Here is a 24,209-nt window from a genome sequence, read left to right as displayed (position 1 = left end):
ATTGTAAGAAATAATAAAAATAAAAAAAAAATTTAGAATATTTGATTTGTAAATAAATGTAAATATTTTAAATAATTAACTATTATAATTATTATTATAATTATTTTAAATATTATTATTATTATAATTATTATTATTATTATCATTATTATTATTATTATTATTATTATTATTATTATTATAATTATATTTTTGTAATTATTATTATAATTATTTTTTATTTATTTTTTTCTTTACTTTATACTTTATACTTTTTTTTATTATTTATATGAATTATTATTTATTTTTTATAATGAAATTTTTATAGAATATATATTAATATATTTAAATTTTTTTTTTTCTTTTATTAATTATTCTTTTAATTATATATTTTTGATATATATTTTTTTTTTTATATAATTTTATATAGTTATTCTATAATTTTTTTATTATAAAATTATATGAATTAAATAATTATATATTATTATTATATAATAATTTAATTATAAATATTATATTTATATTCTGAATATTATATTATTAATTTTTTTTATTTAAATAAAATTTATATTTATCTATATTTATTTTATATTTTAATTTTTATAATTCTATTACTTAATTTACAAATTTTTTTTTTATGTAATATAAGATATTAATTTTAAACGAAATATTAAAATATATATATACTTTTAAATAAGTAAAAAATAATAATAAATAAAATATATTTCTTATTTTTTAAATATTTAATAAAAATTGCAATTCTTTATAATTTAATTCCCTATTATATTCTATTATTAAATTTTCATAAAGAATCTAAAGATATTTTAGCAAAATATTTTACATCTTAATCACTATCTTCACACAAAGCTGTAAGTACTTTTTTAACATAATCCTTAAAATAATCAATATATATATAAAAAAAAAAATTATAATATACCTTATCTCTAATCGAGGATCCTAATATTTTTAAAGATTTAGCTACATTGAATCTAATATTGGGCACATGATCTTTACTAAGCTAAGTTAAAATGGGTAAAATTGTTTTGTTTATATAATCTTAGTTAAGTTATTTACAAACTTACTATTTATAATTTTTTTAAAAAAAGAAAAATAATTAAAAATTATTCAGTTATTTAATAAATACTATTATTGTAAATATAACTGTTTCTCTATGTAAATAATTTGGTTAATTTGATAAATTTAAAATTTTTGCCATAATATTTTTTTCAGTCCATTATGAGCCCAAATATTAAATAATTGATTTTACTGCTTAAACTGCTTATTCTCTTTTATTTTTTATTAATACTATGCAAAAATTAAATTATATTTTTACCTTACTGCAAAAACTTTATCCTACAACCAATCCATTAATATTTTAAGAATTTTTTCATTTAAAAATTCTTATCCAATTTCTTTTGCGAAAAAGGAAATGATTTCAATTGAAGACTATCTTATTCTCCAATTTTATCTTATGCTAAATCTGTAAGAGCAGGAATTACGGATTAAGAAAGCATATCTATTCCTAAAACGTTCGTTATTTAATTTAATTATTTAAATAAGTTTATTCTAACATCACTATCTTCATCTTTTAATAATTATAAAAATACAGGTAATATAAGTTCATTTGTATTAGTTTTTCCTAGGAATTAACTTAATCCTAAAAAGCTACTAGCAAGTGAATCTTTAAAAATTAAAATTTATAAAAAATAATTGCTATAAATTTACTTCTAACATAATTTTAACTGTCATTTTAAAGTTTTTTTACTAAGGGAATTATTTTATTAATTATATCATCTACTTCTACATTTCCTCCTACAATATCTAAACGACCTGCTGAAATGGCTCTTAACTTTTTTTTTTTTTTATATAAAATAAAAATTAAAGTTGGTTAATTATTTTTTCATTATAATTAAATTACTTCAGGCTCTCCGTCTTCTAAATAACTAATATAATTTTAGAAAAACATTTTTTTAAATTCATTTTTTCCTATTGTTTTTACAACCTTATAAAATAAAATTTATAAAGATTTAAAACAAAATTACTTCTCCAAGTTTATCACAAAAATAATATTTTATTCTCCAAGATCTGTCTTCAGATAAAGATTTAAGAGATTAAAGTACAGATTGAGAATTTTTCTATTTAAAATATTATTGAATTAAATAGAATATATATATTTTTATATTTTTTTTTACTAATTTAGGTTCAACTTTTAAATATTAAACACATGCATCAACTAAATAAATACGTATTAAATCTTATTCATCTTTTATTAAATTATTTAAAATTTATAAAATGAAATCTTCATTTTTGGGGCAAGAAACTTTTATTAAATCCTTTTTTTATATATTTTTTTTTTTTAAATATTTTTGCAATTTTTTTAAATATATAAAATCCTTACACTTAAATTAATTGATGATTATTTTCTTATAATAGGAATTTCATCTTTTGATAAATTTAAATAGCAACTATTAAAAAAAAATATAAATAAATATTTGATTTTTAATGATAATTTATTTGTTTTTGATCAAAAATATTATAAAATATACTTATTTAATTCTAATTAAGCTTATGCAGTTATTTAAGCATAAAAAGAGGGTATTATATCACAAGCGGGACCTTTAGCAAAGTACTAATCTGAATCTCTTAACCTTTTAACTAAATTCATTAACACATCTTCATTTTTTTTAATATCTATAAACCCAATTAGTTTTTTTATACAACAAGAAGCCTATTTTGAAATAAAAAATCATATTTTTTTAAATAAATTTTTTTTAATATATATTATTTTATTTAATTATTTTTTTCATTTTATTTTATTTTAATATACTTTAATTTATTTAATTTTTTTTATTTTATTTTATTTATATTTTATATTATATTTTTATTAATTTTATTTTATTTTTCAAAAAAAATAAACCTTTTCTCTAACTGATTATTCATCTGATTTACATAAATATTCCATAGGACCGAATAATATTTAAGCATGTTATGGACCTCCAATAAAATCTAAAAAATTTGATAAAACTTCAACTAATGAAGTCAATACTTCTTCTTCATCATCCATTAATTCTTATTTTAAGTAAATTTAAATATTTTTTTCTTATATATATTTTCTAATTACCATTTAAAAAAGGAATTAACTCTAATCTAGTTCTTTCTGGACCTAAAGCACTAGCAATTACAGGTAAATTTGCGACCGAAATTTATCTTTTTCTTATGTCTTCATTTTTTAAATCATCTATCAATTAATTTACAGTTTATCCTGTTTTATTTTCCACTAATTTTTTCATATTTTTTTTTTATATTTTTTATTTATATTTTTTTTTTTTTTTTTTTGATAATCTAATACATATAATTATTTTCTATTTTTGATATAGTTATTTTTTTAATTTATTAAAATAAAAATTGTAAATTACATTTTAAAAATAAATATTGCATAATTTAATTAATAAAAAATTAACACAAATATAAAAATTATTTTAAATAAAATAATATTTACTCATTAAAATTAATTATTTAAAATTTTATATTTAATCATTTTTTCATTTATTTTTTAAAATAAATATTTTTGATTTTTGTATAAAACATAAAAATTTAAAATTTATTTTTAAATACCATTAATGAAAAGTATTAGAAAAATTGAATTTATAAACTTTTTTACGGTTATTATGTAATAAAAATATAATAAGACGATATCTTTAATTTTATTTATAATTATATTAATAGAAAACGCAAGATTTAAGTTTTTAAAACTTAAATAATTATGAAAAACTTTATTTATGAAAAACATATTAATATTTAATAAATATAACATTATTACATTAATTAAAAATATATAAAAATCTATTACAATTATTTGAATAAAAAAAAAAAATTAATAAAATCTTACATATTTTGTATTTATAACTAAGCAATAAAAATATTTATTTAAATAAATATCATGAGTTTATTAACACTATTATTTAAACTTCTTAATTTAAATTAAAAAATTAATATAAACCCTTTATTTAATATATAAAAATATATTGATTAAAAAAAATAAAATAAGATATTGAAAATTAAGAATTTCGAAACCGGAGCTTTTATAGGAAGGAAAATTATCAGTAGTTTATATAACAAGAAAAGAACAAATAGGAATAATTATAATTTTAAAAAATAATTAAAATCCTTAAAATATAATCTAGAAAAATAAAAAATTATTATCTAAACTCTTTTAACTAAAAAAATTATTATAATTATATATATATATATATATTTATGATAATAATAATATTTATATAATTTATGGTTAAGGATATTTACAAATAAATGAATTAAAATTAAAATTAATTAAATAAATATCAGATATTATTAATAAATATAAAAAAAAATAGTATAAATAAATATTTCCTTAAAAAAAAGAGTTTTTTATTTTAAATTATTTCGTTTGTTTGTATTGTATAATATTATACACAGAAATTTTAACCAGAAAAAGTGTTAATGACTAATTTATTTATTATTTAATATTAGAAAAAAGGTTAATTTAAAATAAAGTTAAAATAATTAAATAAAATTATGTGATCTCTTATATTTGATATTATAAAATAATAACAAAGTATAGTTTTTATGGAACTCTAAATTATTTAAGTATTGTAAAATGATTGAAAATTATGAAATTCCTTTCTAAATTGATATTTTGAGTTTTAGAAAAATTAATATGAATTTTTTGTGCATTTTTAAAAAGCAAATTATTACTTAATATTTATTTAAATATAAATGTAATTGCATTTTTTTATTTTATATCATTATTTTTTGAAAAAGAATAGAATTAAGATGAATTTTATTCTATCGAATTATAATAAATATTAATTTAAATCAAAGTAATAAATACTAAAATTAGAATACAATTATAATTAATTCAATAGATAAATAATAATAAAAATATATATATATATATATATATATATATATATATATATATTTGAATTATAACTTGTTCATAAATTATTTGTTTATTTCTAAAAAATAAAATTATTTATATTGAAGTAATTAATATTTTTATAAAAAAACATTATTTTAAAACTTTTTTTATTTTTTTTTCAATAAATAATTTTATTATTTATATTTACAAATAATATTTTTTCGAAAAATATAATAAAAAATATATAAAAAATATAAAAAAAAGTATAAAAACCTTTATAAAAAATGATTACTTAATAAGAATCAAAAGAATAAGTTTAAGTTCCTACTAAAATTTATACTTATTAAGATCTTCTTAACTTTGAATCAGCCGAAATTTACAGTAGTTTCGGAAAAATGAGATTATCTACAAAACTAACTGCTCCAAAGTATGGTTTTGGCACAGCAGATAGATAATAATAAAACAAAGTTTTTCAAAATAAAGAATTAGCAAAAACAAATTTCGCAGGTATTTTATATATAAAAATATACTAAAGAATAATTTTAAAATTACTTTCTTTAATTAAATTAATTATAAAAAACTTCTTATTTAATTAATAAATTTAAAATATAAGGAAAGAGTTCCCCAGGTCCCGCTTATGATGTGAGGGGAATGGATTATTTCACGTATAAAAACGTAAAATAAAAATAAAAATAAACCATTCGAAAAAATAATAAAGGAACCTGCGTGGAGAATAGGAACACAAGTAAGAAATACATTAAATACAGGATCAAAACATGATTTTTATTTAAGAAAAGATGTTGATGTAAACATTTAATTTTTTTATTTCAAATTTCAAATTAAAAAAAGTTTGATCCTATGGAAGCCGACCTTTGTAGAAGACCAAGACCTCCTACAGTAAGAATAGGATTAGAATTAAGAGTAAAAAAATTATTCAAATAATTTTAATAAAAATATATATTATAAATAATATTTAGTTCCCAAATGATCCTAAAAGACATAGAGGAACTCCAGGACCTTAATATAATCCATCTTTAAGGCATGAAATTCCAAATGCACCTAAATTTTCTTTTGGTTTTAGAAGAGAAATAGCTGGTTTTTCACCACTTATTGCAAACAGTTCTACGCCTCAATTAGTAATATTTACTATTTTTGAATTTTTGAATTTTTTTAATCTTAAAATAAAAGGTTGGACCTGGAAGTTATATATAAAAAAATGTTCCACGGACTTCGAAAATTACAAATGAACCTATTTGGTCTTTCCCTTAGGCATAAAGATTCTCTGGATTTAAAGCAGATTGGTCATTAGCGCATTATAATAAACCGTAATTATAAATTATAAAAAAATATATTTATTTTCAATATTATTATTTTTATTTTAATTTAAAAAGCCGAGCAATAGGAGTTTAATATGATTCAAGAAAATAAACTTTGCCTTAATTTAGTTTTGGAAAATCAAATAGGGGTATTTTTTTTTTATAAATATAATTTTACTATTATTTAAAATAAAAAGATGCTAAAACTGGAGCTTTTAAAGATATGATGTCAACTTAAGAAGTTCATTTAAGAATTTAAATGCCTAAGTTTTGATAAATATTTATAATAAGCGTTTTTTTATTATAAATGCACTTTAATTTTTTTATATATACATAATTTCGTTATATATTTTATTTTTAAAAAATATATATATTTTTTATTCATTCTTTTTTAAATTTTTTTATATCATTTTAAAAATATAACATATTATAACAAAATGTATATTAATTTAAAATATTATTTAAATAAAAAATAAAAAAATCAAATTACAATAAATAATTAAATACTTAATATTTAAAAAAAATTAACTATTATATAATATAAGTAAAAAAAAAATGTTAAGCGCTGAAACAAATATTTTAATAATCATATTATGTTGTTTTCTAGGATTGATTTGGGCCATAATAAATGCCATCCAAATATCTCGCGTAAAGCTTATTCCAACAGTAAGTCAGAATCGTGACGCATACAATAGTTATGAAGAAGATGATCAAACAATAAACCAAAATATATACAAAATACTCGAAATAGCGAGACATATAGAATAAGGATCATCTACATTTTTAACCGAAGAGTACAAATATATCTCAATATTTTGTATATTGATGGCTTTTGTAATATTTTTTACAGTAGAAGAAAAACTAGGATATTTATGGACCACTGTATCATTCTTATTAGGCTCAGTAACATCTATTTTAAGCGGTTATATAGGAATGAGGGTTGCTACTTTTTCAAATTATAGAACAGCCTTTTAAGCTTAAAATAAAATGAGTTTGGCTTTTTCTGTTGCCTACAGAGCAGGAGTTGTTATGGGATTTACTTTATCAAGTTTAGGTTTGCTTATTTTGACTATCTTAATTGCTATCTATACTAATATGTACGTAAAAGATGATTATAAATAATATGCTGGAATGTACGATTCTATTGCAGGATATGGTCTAGGAGCTTCCACTATAGCTCTCTTTGGAAGAGTAGGAGGCGGTATATTTACTAAAGCGGCAGATGTAGGAGCTGACTTGGTAGGTAAATTAGAAAGAAACCTGGCTGAGGATTCACCTAATAATCCTGCAACAATAGCTGATAATGTAGGAGATAATGTAGGAGATATTGCAGGCATGGGAAGTGATTTATTTGGTTCGTTTGCTGAAGCAACTTCTGCAGCTCTTGTAGTCGCATCTTAATCCCCAGCTTTTTATTACTAACCCTAGTGTTTATATTATCCTTTATTGATTTCTGCTTTTGGAATAATTGCTTGCTTAATAACTACTATATTCGCTCATAGTAAAAATAATGAATCTCTATCTGCGGTTTCTAGAACACTCCTTTCGTAACTTTTAATTTCGACTCTAATCACGACTCCCTTTTTGTGGTTAGCCGGATATATTTCTCTCCCTGAAAGAATATATGGCCTTAATTATGAAAATTTTGATAGATCGCCCGTACATGCTTTTATTTGTGCAGCTTCTGGACTTTGGTCAGGCTTATTTATTGGACTTATTACTGGTTATTACACTTCTTATTCGTACTAACCTGTTAGGGAAGTCGCTTAAGCATGTGAAACCGGAGCTGCCACAAATATAATTTATGGTCTAGCGTTAGGAAACTGGTCTACTTTTGCACCTGTAGTTATTCTTGGAATTACTTCTTTTATTTGTCATAGTCTTCTTGGAATGTTCGGATTAGCATTAGGAGCTTTAGGCATGCTCTCTACTATGTCTATTGGTCTGGCTATTGATGCATATGGCCCTGTAAGTGATAATGCTGGAGGAATCGCCGAAATGTGCGGATTGGGAGAAGCCGTTAGAACCAGAACTGATGCTTTAGACGCTGCTGGTAATACTACTGCTGCAATTGGAAAAGGATTTGCTATTGGATCTGCGGCTTTGGTTTCTTTATCTTTATATGGAGCTTTTGTCTCAAGGGCCTCCGATGTAGCTAATTCACATCCTATAGACGGAGTTGATTTGACTACTCCTTTGATTTTTTCTGGAGTTATTATTGGGGCAATGCTTCCTTATGCATTTTCAGCTCTTACAATGAAAGCTGTTGGTAAAGCAGCATTATAAATGGTAAAAGAAGTGAGAAGGTAATTATAAAGTAACCCTTTGATTTTAACTGGTTAAGCTTAACCTGATCATGCTTCATGTATTAGAATTGCTACTGAAGCTTCAATTAATTAAATGTTTGCTCCTGCTTTTATTGCAATAGGTATTTATTTATTCATTAATTTATACTACATTAATTTTTTTAGGAATTCCTTTCCTTATGGGTTTGCTCTTAGGACCTAATGCTGTGGCAGGTCTCCTGCCTGGAATTCTTGTTTCGGGAGTGTCTATGGCTATTTCGAGTGCTAATTCTGGAGGTGCTTGGGATAATGCTAAGAAATATATTGAAAGTGGATAGTTTATGAATAGTTAGGGAGAAATTAAAAAGAAAGGTTCTTAAGAACATTTTGCTGCTGTTATTGGAGATACTGTTGGAGATCCACTTAAAGATACTTCTGGCCCTTCTTTGAATATTTTAGTTAAACTTTCAGCAATTTTTTCTCTTGTTTTTGTGAAATTTTTTGATAGTACAGCTTTACTTTAATGCAGTGTTTCACCTACTTCACATGGATGCTGATTTTGTTTTTTTTGTATTTTTCTTTGTTAGTTTAAAAATATTATTGAAAAATAATGTTTTATTATAAAATATTAATTTTTTTTACTATATAAATACTTTTAATTTAACTATTATAATTATATTTTATAAAAATATGCATTAATTCTTATAACTATTAGATAAAAACTATTATAATAAATTTTATATAAATGAAATAAAAAAACATAATTTGTTTTTATTGTTTTTTTTATTTTTTCATTAATTTTTTTTTCAAAAACTAATTACAAAAGTTAAAAAATGTTATTAACTATTTTTTTTTTTCATAAGCTCTAATTAGGAAATAAATGAGTAAAAAAAAATTAATTAATAATATTAATTTTAAAAAATAATTAAAGGAATTTTGTTTATTGTATTGTATTTTGTTTTTAAATATATATTACAGAAAAAAATAAAAAAAAACAACATAAATAAATAATATTCATTAGATCATTTTAAATATTAAATAAAACTTTATTATCTCATTTTAAATATTACTCTTATTAAAAAGAAGAAAAAAAAACTAAAAATAAATACTAAAATAAAAATTTAATGATACATAGCATATATATTATTTATATAAAGTTAAATAAATTCTTAAATTATTTCAAATGATCATTTAAATGAAGTATAACACATTTCACACATAATATTTTAAGCAGGTTATTCATAAGTGCATGTTAAACAGCTTTTAAATTAAGAATTATTTGTTTATTCATCAGAAGCTTACTAAGCAATTTATTAAGCTTCAGCATCAGTTAATTAATAGCCAAAATCTTCTTGATTATGGTTCAAAGGTCCCATAACAGGAATTTATTAAGGTTCATACTCTACTATAGGATCACATCCAATATTTTAATTAGAAATTTAATTATTTTTATTTACCTAATTATTATTATTAGATATATTATCAACGAAACTAATTTCATAAAGACCTTCATATTAATCAAAAGGAATTTCAGGGAAATATTTTGCAATGCAAAGTACAGTTTCAGAAGTATTTGGAGGAATAGTGAAAACAGTTGCGGAAGGTAATGGTTAATTATATTTAAACAAAAAGTTTTATTAAGCTTTAGTAAGTTCTTATTGACTTTATTGAGGAAGTTTAAAAAGCATAGAAACTTATACTGTTTTATCTGTCATATTTTTAATGAGCATTTTTCTAGCTACGATTCCTACATTTACATTTAAGTTTATTGTCGTTAATAATTGAATATTTTCATTTATTATTTTATTTTATACTTCGCTTACTTTATTAGTATAATTATTTATGTTTTCCTCTTCTTCTTCTAAATTATGTTCGTTTTATTTATTATTTATTAACTCTTCTTTTTATTGCTCTTCTTCCATTTATTAGTGTTATTAATTTGTATAAATAATTTGATTTATATTGTTTTCTACTTATTAACTTTGAGCTTAATTAACTTCTTCATTATTTTACTCAATTTCTACTTCACTATTGCAAGGTGCAGCATCATTTATATAATTATTATTAACAGCTGGATTTATATCATTATTGTTTATGTTTTTATTATTGTTTTCATAATTGGTATTCGTTTTTTATGTGTACTTGTAAACTGCTTTAGTACTAGAATCAGAATCGAGATCTTTTTATTTATCATCATTATTTTTCTCCGCAGATTTAGTAATTGAGATTTTTTAAACTTTAAAAAGCCTATTATTATCTCCTCTTTGTTATTCATCATCTGAGTTGTAAAATTGATTTTTATCTTCATTAATTTACTTTATATTAATAGCAGGTTTTTTATAATCTATATTATTATTTTAATTTTAATTATAAGAAAAAATGCATTAGATATTCGAATTTTATAAATCTATTTATGAAAAAAGCAACATATTAAAATTTTTTATATTTTCTGGAAAACTCAGATTCGTTTTTCCGTCCGGAAATGAATCTGCATAATAAATTTCCATATCAAAAACATTTAAAATAACTTTCTATCCATTTTATTCACCCAAAACTTTTTCTTCTACCAAATATTCTTAACAGGTTTTTCCTAAGAAATAATTAGGTTTTAAAGAATCAAAGTTTTAATAATTAATCAAAATTGAATTTTCTAATTCATCACAAAGACTTAAAATACCTTTCAAAAAGTTTTCTTTTTAAGAATTTTAATAATACCTTATAGTGTCTTAAAGTACATTTTCTACCATTGGCCTAATCCAAGAAGTATACAAGGGACAAGAATAATTAGGCGCAGGGCTCTTAATAACAAAATCAAAAATTAAAGGATTCGTTTTACATAATTAAAGACATGCATTAATTAGATTCAAACATACACTTTCGTTTTATCTTTTAAAATGAAGCATTTAATTTAATAAAGGCATACAATTATCATCTTTATATTTAGTTTCGTAAAAATAAATTTACGCATCTAAATCGTTTGTTTTACATTCTATAGAAAAATGTTAATTACTTAAATAATTATTACTAATGTAGTTGTTTTTCAAATTCGGATAACCGAACAGTAATTCGATTCTATATTTAGAAAATTAATCATTTATATTCAAAAAATAATGCACTAAATCTAAATATTATTTTAAATAATCATTTGTGCTCTTATATATATTTTTTAATATTAATTTGTTTATCATTTCACTCATTTACATATTATTATAACACATATACACTATTAAGTAACCTAAACATTATATATCATAATTCTCAATCATACACCTTTAATAAAATTCTTAATTCTCTAAACAAATTTTGTCATTTTACGATAATTCATATTATTTTTCTTCACTTGGAATTATGCTACTTCTACATACTAGATAATATACTAATTATATTAAAGGTTAAAATGATGATTATACAAATTTATTTCCTATTTCATGTTTTTTTTCTCCAAAGCATGTCAATGGGGAACTTTTTCCTAAGAAAAAATCAATAAATCTTGCAATAAATTCTTTTTAGAAAGCCCATTATACCTAATACTCGCCTCCTTAAACAAAATCTCTCCAAAACTCTAAATAATGTTACATTTTTAACCAATTTTTAGCCACTTCAGTATTTAAAATATCCAAGAAGCTATCTAGAAATCCTTCAAAAACTAAAAATTAATCTTAATTATTACCAGAAGTATAAGAAAAAGAAACAAAAATATTGATTGCATAAACCAATAATTAGCATATATTTTAACGAGTAAAAGCATCTTAGCAATTAGTAAAAATTTCAATTATTTATTTTTGATTTTCAAAGATAAACGTTTTACAAAATAAGAATACATACTAAGGTATTAAATCGATAATTTATTTGATTTAAATAATTAAATCTTTCAAAGCCAAATTATCATTTGCCTTCAAAAGTACATTAAATATCAATTTCAAAGATATATTTAATAAATTTTAATAAAGAATTTAGTTTTCCTCACTTATTTATTCAAATTTATTATAAAATGTATTCTATTAAGGTATATAATCATCTGGCTTAGGCATTTAAAGGACAATATTTTTAAAAAAAGTAAAAAACTCAATCGAATAAATATGCTTATCTTACATATAAAAATGATTATCAAGCCAGACTTCTTCATATAGACTTCTTGGAATAACCCTTTTTTAAAAACTATAATAATCAATATTCTTATCATAAATTTTAATTGTATTTTTTAGAGTTTTCTCATAAATCAAAATATAAGCGCTTTTTTAAGTCTCCTCTTTTTCCCACCAATTATCACCTTGCTTTTACGACAAACCTCCAAAACATTCACTTTCAATATTTAAAGCATCAAATTCTTTTATTTTGGAATCATTCATTTCTATCCATTTATCATCTTTATAATTTACATAAGAATAATAATGACCTCCTTCAGCTGTTCCTGAATGAACAGTTACCCCTTTTAGCTTATATTAATATTGGAGATTATCTTCATGGTTTTCAATCTTCTCATCTATTAAAGTTGAGTCTTTTTTTTCTAAATAGGGAATGTCCTAATCTTTTGCTTCTAGAATTTTTTGTAAATCTGAAAATTCGCGTGTATATTTATATGTATTTAATATATGAGGAAATTCTAATCTTGTATTAATTTTTTTATTTGCAAAAGTATCTAAATCAAAAACAATTCTCTAAAAAAAAAAAATTAAAAAAAAATTAAAAAAATTTAAAAAATGTAAACCTATAAATGTATTATTAAAATATTCGGAAGTTAATTTAAGCAAATTCTTCTAGCTTGATCACATCTTCTTTGACAATTATCACATAAATAATCTGAAATAATTTCTCCTTCAATCATTTTCTAAAACGATTCATTCAAATTATTACATCCATTAACAGTTAAAGAAAGAGTATAAAACAACTCATCTCTACTAGTTGTACTACCACATTGCAGACAAGTAAGTGAAGAAACAGTCTATCCTCCAAAAATACTCTGAAGTATACTTTTATAAGGCGTTTATTTCAAACTATGTTCCAATTTATCAAAAATCATATTCAAAAATTCTTATGTATCCTATTAAATCCCCACATTAACCGGCTAACCTGAATAATCTTTAAAAGAAAAGCAAAATCCAATAGGATTATAATCTTATCTATCTGATAAGTCCAAAAAGGAGAACATTCTTTATAACTAATGTAATACATTATCATCTATTTAAATTCCTTTATATTCAGTTAAATTTATTTCTTATTCATCTTAAGCAGATAGAAGTGCATATCTAAAAGTACTAGTCATATAAAATTATTAAAGCATAGAATTCATATAGCACATTTGAGATAAGTTTTTAATTCCGACATAATTCTAATGGCTTTTTTATTCATTAGAATGCTTATAATTCCATATAGCAGGTGTTTTAACAGAGTCAATTACTTAAGGTAATTCTTTTTCAACAATTTATCTATAAATTCTAATATCTTCTTTACTTAAAGTGGTTAGAACATTATATGCAGCTTTTCTAGATTCTTATTATTTACATTTAATATAAAAATCAGGATTATATTAAACATAATTCATTTATTAGATGCTTTCAAAAGACATATCTTCCAATATATTCTAAGGATTTTTCACAAAAAGACACGTATTAAACAAATAAGATGCAAATTCAACCAAATCAACAACTTTAGACACTTAAGAAGGCTAAATTAAGCTAAAAATTTTATCACACATATTAAGAAATCCTATTAACATTTTATCACATTTATTACCTTCCCTAGTTTCTTAAGAAACATGGGATTTTATATTCTAAATCATATTAACAACTAATGTCGCGTAATCAATTTAAAAATCATTTATAAATTTAGACTCTTAAATTACTTTACAAAACAAATTATAATATTAATTACAGTCACTTTTTGATACATCCTTACAATTAGGAATATTCTCTAATAAAATCCTTAATAAATTTTCAGAAAATTTACTTCTATCATATCTACTTATTAAATAAAGACCATTTGAAAATATTCTTCTTACTGTCAAATTCTAATTAAATAGTCCATTCATAACTATACTTTCAAAAAGTTCGCTTTCATATAATATTTTTCTAGTTTAATTATCGAATAAAGTTATATCTATTATTATACACCAAGAAAAATCTATTATAACTCGATCTTCACTTTCCAAATCACTTATTCCACTTAGTATATTGTGTAATATTTCTATTAATTTCTTTAATATCTATTTTAAATCTAATGTGTTTAATATCATCTCTCCTAACTTGCCATTAAGTTTTTCTTTTAAGTTTTAAAAGTCTGCTGGCTCTTTTATTTTTTGCTTAGATAATGGTATTATTGAAAAGCTTCCTATTTTTTTGTTATTTGCATTATTTTAAGATAACAAAGTATTATTTTATAAAGATTAAGGAAATATTTGGTTTAATTAATCATTTATAAATTGGTTTTTGTATGTATTTTATTATTTTTAATTTTCGGTTTTAGTCTTTTATTCTTCTTCTTATTCTTTTTCTTTTTCTATTTTTTACTTAATATCACTTTCTTCTAAATTTCTTAAATTTTCATCAATAATGTCAAGTGAAAATTTAATTTATGTTGCATAATAATTAATTTTATATAATTGAGGTATCTAAAATATATAATTTTACAGTTTATTTTTTATTTTATTTTTTAAAAAATACCTTATTAGTAAACAATGAAGTTAAGTAATTTTTCATAATTCTAAGTATAAAAGAAATAATATTTTTTTAATTACAAGGCAATTTCTAATAATCATGTTATGAATACTACTTAAAGACAATAAATAATTATTCAAATCCTCCACACTCAATAAATTCTTCACACCAATTAACTACGTTATTAATAATTTTATTTTCCTCATCTTATTATTCCATTAGATATTCAATAATAGTTAGAATATACAAAAGCTTATAACTATTTTAAGTATCAAATATTTAATTCCAATTTCTATCTTTTACTTATTTCACTCCTTCCAAATTAACAACTTTATTCATAATTTCAGGTGAAATAGGCAGTCTATTTAAAAGACTTTTAACTTATTCAGCTACTTCATTAATATCTAATAGACTAAATAGAAGATTATAAAAAGAATAATTTTACATTAAAATTTTTCTTGGTAAAATATTAATATCCTAATATTTATAAATTCATATATTAAATATATTATATAAAAAAAAATTACTTCAACTTCTTCTCCTATTTCGGAAAGCTTTTTTAAATCATTTCTATATCCATGAGAATGCAGGTTTTTCCAAACAACGCTTATTTTATCAAAGCAAGCTTTTTTATAAAAAGAAAGAAAGTTCTCTAATGTAAGTAAATTGTCTTTATCGTCATCCCATTCATTAAAAGTTTAGATAACTCTCGGATCATCTGCTTTGCAATTATCATTAGCACAACTATGTATAAATTTAGCACAATTTTCTTTATCCATTTTTCCATCAACAGAAAATTAATTAAACCAATCAATAAATATTATTTTTACTCGATCACATAAAGAACCATCTTCATTAGTTAAAGGAACCTCAGAGAGAGTAGGAACAACTTTTTTTTCCACAGTAATGGTTTCATTATTTTTAAAACGTATTTCTCCAATAGTTTTACTATTATCAGATTCTTTTAATAAATTAAAATGAGAAGCCCTTATTAATTTTATTTAATCCCAAGAAGTTTAAATGTTTTTAGCGATCAAAATCTTTAAATCAATAATTGTTTTATTAGATTCTATTTTTATTTCTATTTTTTTATTTCCTTCATAATTAAATGTAGCTTCATTATTTATTAACAAATTTTATATTTCGCCTTTTACTAGTCCATTTAAAGGTTTTAAATTTCCAATTCCTTTTTTCTCGCTTTCATTTAAAAGTGCATTTATTATATCAATAGTTTTTTTTATATTTGGATAATTACTCCTATTTATTAAAAATTAAAATAAATAAAATTAATTATTTACAAATTTTATTAAAGAAAATCAAAACATTATTAAATTAAACTTTAACGAACTTAAATTGTTTCTTATTTAGAGGATTAAATAGAAAGATAAATTTTAACCACAAAATCAATACTTAATTCAATAACTTAAGCATTTTACGACTAATATATAAACTACCAAAATATAAAAAAACCTTTTAAAAATGAAGGCTGAACAACAGTATAAAATTTAAATTGTTATTCATCGTTGCATTCATAATTTATTTTTTAAAAATTATTTTATTATCCTTCTTCGTAATTTAATTATCCATTTTTATATTTTTTATCATTTAAATCGTCACATTCATTTTTTTTTTTATCTATGGACATATTATAATTATGCGATCCATCACTTCCATAAAATTTATTCTTTTTTTAATCATCAATAACTTTTAGCATATTATTCTACAAATTAAGCTATATAAACATTACTTTATAACACTTAAATCCTTCTAAACTAATTTATTACACTAAACTAGGTTTTTATAGTAATTATTCTTACAAAAAGTTACCTATTTCTTATATAATCTCTCCTTATTATTCAGCTAAATCTCTAATCCATTTATACATAATATCAACTTCTTCCAAGTCTATAGCCTTATTAACAATATCTTTCCACAAAGATTATAAAAACCCAGCATTTATAAATTTGTTTTCTGTATCCAAACAATTATTCAAGAATTTAATGAACTCGATTCTTTCTTTAATCTTATTACAATATCTGCTTAAATAATTATTTTATTAAATTGATGATGTTTGTTAATTTTCAGTTTTTTATACATATTCTTCTTTTAAATATTATATATTATTCAATATATTCTATACTAATCCTTAATTTTTAGTTAAAACGTGTACAATTTCATGCTTGTAAGTCATTTTTTCATAATATTTTTCTTGATTTTAATTATAAGTATTAAATTTTATCGAATAAGTATTTATTATTTATTTCATAATATTTATTGAATGTTAAACTGATTAATTATTTTGAATATTTAAGTTTAATAAATTAAGAAAATATTCTCTTTAAATATGACCATCTTTATTCTTTATTAATTCACAAAACTTTTCTTAAATTTAGTCTTATATTTCTTTATTTAGCATATTAATATCTTTGTCAATTAAAAGACCATATAAATATTTTAAAATTTATGTTTCTTCAAAATTAAGTTAATTTGAATAACAATTATTGCTTTTATTTTCTATTACATTATTTGCATATCCAATATTAATGATATTTGAATTATTATTATCAATATCATTATTTAAATGAATATTATTATAATTATTATCATAATATACATTATTATTTTTAAAATCATTATTTTTATTATAATTAATATTCTAATTATTTATGTATTATTTATTATTATTATTATTATTATTATTATTATTATTATAATATTATTATTATTTTTGTTGTTTTATACTGCATTATTTTCACTTTTTTTGTTTAATTCATAAATTAATTAAATATGTTCTTTTGTTAAATCTTTTATATCTATTTATTTAATATTTTAAATGAAATATTGTTTCTATATTTTGCTTGCATCTTTAACAACTTAGCTTAATTATTTTATAAATATTTATTTTGTCATCTAATCTTATTTTTCATTTGCAGTAAACATTTAACTTATCATTTTTTTGTCTAAGGCGTTTTCTTTTGATAAAAATTTTATCAAATCTCCACTTCTGGATAATATTTCTGAATGTATATTATTAATATAAATATCTTCTATAATTTTATTGTTTATTAATTCATTCATCTTTAATAAAAATTAATAAAAAAATATAAAAATATTATATTTTTTATACAATATAACTTGCAGTAATTTAATTTTAAACCAAAGAAATAATTTTTACATATTTAATAGTTTCATTAAAAAGTTTAATTCCAATAATTTTTTATTTTAAAAATTCAGTTTTATAACACAAAACTGCCAATTTTAAATAAAATTCGCAAATAAGTTCATACTTTTCACCTAAACTATAATTTCTTTTAAGGAGACAATCAAAATAATTTGCCACACTTTCAATTTTTTCTTTTTCAAAAGTTCTAACATACGCCTCATTTGGGTTAGTTAAATTTCTACTAACAGCATCCCATGCTGTTTATACAAAATTTTAGATAAAATTTCTATAAAGAAATCTTTAAACATTAAAAATGCTTGCTAGTAAAAATTATAAAGTTTCCAAAGGACATTACTAACTACAAATCTTATTTAAAATATTATCAAATCCACCCATTTTTCCAAAAAAATTTAAATAAGGAACAATTCCATTTACCTTTTCATCTCTATTAATTCCAAATATTTTCTCTTTTTTATCATCTTCTTCAAATAAAGCATCGTCTGTATCATCTAATGAATCCTCAATGCAATTCTTATCTGTAGGTTTAAATACTTTTTTTGAAAACTTTCCTAATTTTGCTATTCTTGGGCTATATACCGACATATATGTATCACTTTTTTAACTTCTTCCATCATATTTTAAATTTTTTTACAAATCCAATCTATTTCCATTTTCTCTATAAACCCTAAAACCTATATTTTTTTTATCCAGTTAATAAAAAAATAATATTTTTGTCAACCTATTAAAACTAATTTATTTTCTGTTCCTTCATCTTTTACTTCTAAAACATGGGATTTATACCAAATTTAAGAACTATCACAACAATCTACTTCATCATTAATTTTTAAATTTTATCTTAGTTCAAAATCAAAAACTCTCGAATTTAAAGGTTATATTTAATATGAAGATTTATCAATTAATCTTTTTTTTTTATTTTTTTTTAATTATTTTTTATTATAATATTTTTATACTTTAATTTATTTTAGGTTCCAATAAATATAATAGCTATTTAATTATTATGAATTTGTGTTATTTTTGCTCTTGACCAACATTTCCTTTAATTATTTTAATCTGTTAAAACGGCATCTATTAAATCATTTACTTTTAATTCTTATTCAAATTTAATTCGTGCTTCATCCCTCTAATATATTTTACCAAACTATGTATAATTATTTTTTATATTATAAAAATATAATTTAAATTAAATTTAATTTTATTTTTTATTTATGATTTTTTTTAGTTTAATTTTTTGTTTAAAATAAAAAAATTAATTAAAAATTATATATTATATTTATTTATATCTAAAAATTTACAGGATAGAGTTCTAAAGAGTCATTATTAAATTAAGTAAAAAATTTCAAGCTAGGTTCAAAAATATTAAATAGAATTTCTGAAAATTTAACATTATCACAACATATAAATTTATTTATAATTTATATAGTTTTTTTAATAATTTATTCTGCAATATCATAGTTATTTTTATATTAATATTTATGCCTAATAATATTTTTAACTGTATTTAAAAGAATATCATCAATATAAAATTATGTATCGATTTGGTCTAGTTTTGTATCAAATATTAAGTCTAAAAGACTTAAAATTGAACTAATAACTAACATGTTTTAATTTTCATTTATTTAAAGAAGGCCTACTGCATTTTCTTTAACTTTATACCATTAAGACTTTTCGAGTATAGATTCTTCTATAGGAGAAAATTATTAAAGTTGCATATCTTTTATTTTTAATTGATATTTATTTATTTTTTATTATTTTTTAATATAATTTTTTTTTTATAGTAAATTTTATATATATTATAATTATTTTATTTATTTAATAATTTTCGGATCTATTATAATAAAATTATATCTAATAAAAAAATAAATAAAAAAATTTAGATAATTAAAATAAATAAAAATATTGAAATAAAAAAAAAATATAACAAAAAATATATAATTATTTTATGAATATAAATTATAATATTAAATTATATTATAAATAATTTAAATTTTTTTTATATATTTAAATAAAAATAATATATATAAAAATTTTAAAAAAATATTAATTAAAAAAATACATTATAAAATATAATATAAAAATCGAAAATAAAATATATAAAAGAATAAATAAATAAATAAATAAATAAATAAATAAATTAATAAATTAATAAATTAATAAATAAATAATTAAATATATTTATAAATAAATAAATAAGTTGATATACATAAAAAAACAAATATATTTAATTTATTTTTATCAAAAATACCAAATTTATAAATGAAAAAAACTAAACAAAAGCAAATTATATTACCAAATAAACCAATTAAATATGATTAAAGGAAATTCTAAAAACCTTTAGAAACTAAATAAATAAATAGTTCTTCAAAATTTAAAACCATTACTAAGATTTTATAATTAGAAAAACAATAGCTTAAATCTGAACAGTTATAAAATTATGAATTTGAATTTAAGCAAAAAGATTTAAATTTAAAATTTCAACAAAACACTCTAAAAATAAATGACTTTCCATAATGCTACTTAAATCCTTTAGAGGACACTATAAAAAATCATGACTTAAATTTAAATAATTATATTTAAGAATATAAATAATATCTTCCTTAAAAAAACTAGCATATTTAAAAAATAAAAAATATAAACAATAAGCAATAATTTATTTAATAAGAACGATAATAAAGTTGCATAAAAATATAAAGTTTAATTAAGATGTTTATATAAAAAAGAAAATTTTAAAAAAAAATACAAAAACTGTAAAATCTTTATTAATAAAATAAAGCATAAAAAGCACTCTATTTTGAAGCTAATTTAAATTTCGATTAAAAAAAATCAACTTTTAATTATTCTTATAATTAATTAAGTTATTAAAATTTAAAATTAAATGAAAACTTAAATAAAAAAAATATCTAATAAACACTTTTGAATAATTTTTTTATTAAGAAAATGATAATAAAACTATAATTAATGCCTTTTTGAAAAGAAACAAAGGTTCAATATTATTATCTTCTTCCCCAGAAAAAAATAATTTTAAACATTTGTAAATTTCTAAAAATAAAAAATAATCATTAGAAAAATCAATTTCTTATATTTCAGAAGAAAAGTATTAATAAGATGATTTCTATCCTCCAGATGATGAAAATTTATAAAGTAATAATTTTAAAAATTCGTCTGCAATAAATAAAAATTTTTAAAAAAATAACTTTTCCTCGTCTTCAATTTAAGAAAGTTTCAAGTTTAGTCAATCATATAATAATAAAAATAAAGAACAAAGGGAAAGTCTAATTGAAGAATCTATAAAAGAAGATTCTCAAATTTAGTAATAAAAAACAGATAACAATATTAGTGAAGAAATTATCTAAGAAGAATTAAGCATCTAATCTTTAATTTAAGAAGATGATGATATAGCAGAAAAGAGTTCTAAATAAAAAAAATAAGTAAAATTTGATTAAAAAAATACCAATTAAAAGTCTATTTTTTAAAATAAAGAAAATAATAATTTCTAAAATAAAAACTAATAATAAAATGATAATAAAAGTTAAACTGATTAAAAATAAAGGAGAGAAATTAATAAAAGTTAATCATATTAGTTTTCAATAGAAGAAGAGTTAGAAGATTCTTAAAAAATACAATAAAATCCTCCATTTAAAAAAAATATGTAATAATCATTAGAAATAACTAAAAACTTAAATGAAGAGAAATTAAGGTTCAATAATATATAAAGTGATGTATAATAGATGCTTTTAGAAACTAAAAAAATTTGCGAAAGGTGGTAATAAGAGAAATTATAAATCGTAAAAACCTAAAAAACAATATTTGAAAAATCAGAATATTTATATTCTAAATTTCATTTAGATTTCTCAAAATTGCTTAATTATTCATCTTTTGGAAGTAAGTTTTCCCTTTTAAATACTTATTTTGCATATAAAGATTCCTAAAAGAAACCTTTAGAATAGAATATGGATGAAAAGCTTAATTAAATAATCTAAAATATAGAAACTAAGTAAGAAATAATGTTTAAAGTTCTTTTATAAATTATGTAAAAATTGACCAATTTTAATCCTTTAAGCCTTGATATAAACTAAATTCTTTAAACCCAACAATGCCATATATTATAATAATATTAATAATAGCTTTAACAAAAGGACAATTAAATAAATGCATTAATCTCTTATTTAGGAAAATCATAAGATCCATAAAAGAATAAGCTAAACGATATACTAGAAAGAAATAGAGAAAAACAAGAGAAAAAAAGCACAGATAAAAAAACTCAACAATAAATAGATGGTTATACATTAGATTTCGAATCAGTGAATTATTTAAAAACTGAGTAAAGTGGAGAAAAAGACAAAACCATTTTAGAAAACAGCAGTGTAGATTTTTAGGCAAACTAAGACAGCAAAATAAGTTGGTAATCAGACGAAAATATATGGAATTCATTATGTGAAAGAGAGCGTGAAAAGGTAAATGATTACAATACAGAAGAAATAGTAGATTATTTAAGTAAAATACTTCTTGAAGAAATCAAGCAAGACTTATTCCCTAATAGAACAACTTGTTCTAAGCTTCTTTAAAAGAAAAATGATTAATTAATACATGAAAAATCTTTCGAGAGAACGAATTCTCCGAAAATATTAAATAAAGAAAAAAAAGCACTTTCTTCACTAAATGATTCGCCAACATAAAGTATAAACAGAAGTAAAAAAGGAACTGATAAAACACTTACTGAAGAAAGTCATGTCTATGAAAATGACTTTGAAGATTCAGAAGATAAATTTTAATAATCAATATAGAGTGCAAAATCAAATAAATCCTATTTAAATGAGGAATTAGAAAAAGCTTAATAAGAAATAATTGATAAAAATGCTATCAGACCAAAAGTTCTTTCTAAAGAAAATGGAAGTTTTTTTGTAGATCCAATGAGTGAAAAAGGAAAAATTTTTGATAGAAATGCACTTCTAGCAGAAATGGAAGAAAATGAAAAATAAGGTTTTTCTGAAAAAAATCCAAATAAGAATAGCGATATTAATAGTTTTTCAAATAAAGACAAAAATGATGATAATGACTAATGTTATTAGAAATCAGACTTTTATTATGAAACAAAGGAAAATGAATATGGAGAAAATGAAAAAAATATTGACAAAGATTTATATAAAAATTAAATTTATTATGATAACGTTTAAAAAATACTAACTTATTTTAAAAACATTATTATAAAATCAAAAAAAAAAAATACTTTGATAAAAAATATTACTAATTTAATTATTTAGAATTTACTTGTTTCCTAAAAAGATATTGAAAATTTTCTTGGAAACTAACTTTTTAAATAAATTAATTTATTTGAATAAACAGATATTAAAAATCAAGAATAATAAGTAATTTGTTTAGCTTATTAAGAAAAGTTTCTTAGTAATATTATAAAAAATATACATGAAATTCAACTTTAAAATAAGGCTTTTAAGAAAACAGAGATTGAAGCAGAAATTATACTAAGATGGGAACATATTGCTTAAATTTCTTTTGATTAATGTTTATAAATTGTGGAAAAAGTTGTACCTGTTAATTATTATTCTGATGTTAAATTAAATTCTTCATCTAAGTTTTTACTTGTTAATAAATTTTGTAATATTAACTAAGTAGCAAAAGAAGATTTAGAATTTTATGAAATTCAAAATTATGAGTTATATAGAGAATAAATTTCAGTTCAAAAGGAATTAGCTGATGATGTTTTAAACAAGCTTTTAACTTAATTAGCAAGGGAGATTATTATAAAATGAGCGAATAAATAGTTTTCCTGTTTTTATTTTTTATTTATTTTACTTTTTATTATGTATGCTTTTTTTTTTATATATAAATTTTGTTTAAGATAATTTTTAGCTTTTATTGTTTTTTTTTTTGTTTAAT

General features: G+C 19.9%; 6 protein-coding genes across 6 annotated transcripts, besides 21 other annotated features; 2 read left to right on the top strand and 4 right to left on the bottom strand. All coding sequences in view use genetic code 6, as the record gives it.

Moving 5' to 3' along the window:
• Positions 1-80: 80 nt before the first annotated feature.
• Positions 81-215: a microsatellite.
• Positions 216-820: 605 nt separating this feature from the next.
• IMG5_159380 (hypothetical protein) lies at positions 821-3,269 on the bottom strand (the record flags this gene model as incomplete). Its single annotated transcript, XM_004030479.1, has 12 exons — positions 821-871; positions 917-1,060; positions 1,124-1,265; positions 1,313-1,660; positions 1,705-1,828; positions 1,898-1,981; positions 2,022-2,114; positions 2,172-2,312; positions 2,378-2,444; positions 2,526-2,707; positions 2,897-3,048; positions 3,101-3,269. Coding segments are annotated over 12 exons (1,697 nt in total), but the record flags the coding sequence as incomplete, so codon positions are not given.
• Positions 2,314-2,347: a microsatellite.
• Positions 2,744-2,884: a microsatellite.
• Positions 2,761-2,881: a microsatellite.
• Positions 2,824-2,882: a microsatellite.
• Positions 3,261-3,315: a microsatellite.
• Positions 3,316-4,899: 1,584 nt separating this feature from the next.
• Positions 4,900-4,939: a microsatellite.
• A 164-nt stretch (positions 4,940-5,103) lies between these two features.
• Positions 5,104-5,151: a microsatellite.
• Positions 5,152-5,163: 12 nt separating this feature from the next.
• Positions 5,164-6,469, top strand: IMG5_159370 (hypothetical protein; the record flags this gene model as incomplete). The annotated part of the gene is made up of 8 exons (XM_004030478.1): positions 5,164-5,386; positions 5,493-5,554; positions 5,598-5,684; positions 5,729-5,800; positions 5,857-6,015; positions 6,068-6,204; positions 6,271-6,344; positions 6,393-6,469. 8 exons carry the CDS (start codon positions 5,164-5,166, stop codon positions 6,467-6,469), a joined length of 891 nt encoding a protein of 296 aa, XP_004030526.1.
• Positions 6,470-6,750: 281 nt separating this feature from the next.
• IMG5_159360 (inorganic pyrophosphatase, putative) lies at positions 6,751-9,037 on the top strand (the record flags this gene model as incomplete). Its single annotated transcript, XM_004030477.1, has 2 exons — positions 6,751-8,623; positions 8,667-9,037. 2 exons carry the CDS (start codon positions 6,751-6,753, stop codon positions 9,035-9,037), a joined length of 2,244 nt encoding a protein of 747 aa, XP_004030525.1.
• Positions 7,495-7,522: a microsatellite.
• A 576-nt stretch (positions 9,038-9,613) lies between the features above and the next one.
• IMG5_159350 (ubiquitin carboxyl-terminal hydrolase family protein, putative) lies at positions 9,614-18,310 on the bottom strand (the record flags this gene model as incomplete). Its single annotated transcript, XM_004030476.1, has 7 exons — positions 9,614-13,138; positions 13,189-14,759; positions 14,997-15,087; positions 15,140-15,610; positions 15,661-16,390; positions 16,588-17,419; positions 17,890-18,310. 7 exons carry the CDS (start codon positions 18,308-18,310, stop codon positions 9,668-9,670), a joined length of 7,587 nt encoding a protein of 2,528 aa, XP_004030524.1. The 3' UTR covers positions 9,614-9,667.
• Positions 13,144-13,181: a microsatellite.
• Positions 13,145-13,181: a microsatellite.
• Positions 17,690-17,859: a microsatellite.
• Positions 17,720-17,860: a microsatellite.
• Positions 18,311-19,030: 720 nt separating the features above from the next.
• On the bottom strand, positions 19,031-19,632 carry IMG5_159340 (ubiquitin carboxyl-terminal hydrolase family protein, putative; the record flags this gene model as incomplete). The annotated part of the gene is made up of 3 exons (XM_004030475.1): positions 19,031-19,217; positions 19,399-19,455; positions 19,610-19,632. The coding sequence occupies 3 exons, from the start codon at positions 19,630-19,632 to the stop codon at positions 19,031-19,033; spliced, it is 267 nt and encodes an 88-aa protein (XP_004030523.1).
• Positions 19,213-19,263: a microsatellite.
• Positions 19,219-19,263: a microsatellite.
• Positions 19,502-19,552: a microsatellite.
• Positions 19,633-20,030: 398 nt separating the features above from the next.
• Positions 20,031-20,070: a microsatellite.
• A 25-nt stretch (positions 20,071-20,095) lies between these two features.
• Positions 20,096-20,135: a microsatellite.
• Positions 20,136-20,164: 29 nt separating this feature from the next.
• Positions 20,165-20,235: a microsatellite.
• Positions 20,236-20,254: 19 nt separating this feature from the next.
• Positions 20,255-20,293: a microsatellite.
• Positions 20,294-20,396: 103 nt separating this feature from the next.
• Positions 20,397-20,507: a microsatellite.
• Positions 20,508-21,873: 1,366 nt separating this feature from the next.
• IMG5_159330 (hypothetical protein) lies at positions 21,874-23,497 on the bottom strand. Its single transcript, XM_004030474.1, has one exon. It carries the CDS (start codon positions 22,743-22,745, stop codon positions 22,014-22,016), a length of 732 nt encoding a protein of 243 aa, XP_004030522.1. The 5' UTR covers positions 22,746-23,497; the 3' UTR covers positions 21,874-22,013.
• Positions 23,498-24,209: the final 712 nt, after the last annotated feature.

The sequence above is a fragment of the Ichthyophthirius multifiliis genome (genome assembly GCF_000220395.1).
Source record: "Ichthyophthirius multifiliis unplaced genomic scaffold scaff_1120509251205, whole genome shotgun sequence".
Classification (NCBI taxonomy): Eukaryota; Ciliophora; class Oligohymenophorea; order Hymenostomatida; genus Ichthyophthirius; species Ichthyophthirius multifiliis.
Note: the sequence above shows the minus strand (reverse complement) of the source record. Positions and strands in the feature narration are given on the sequence as shown.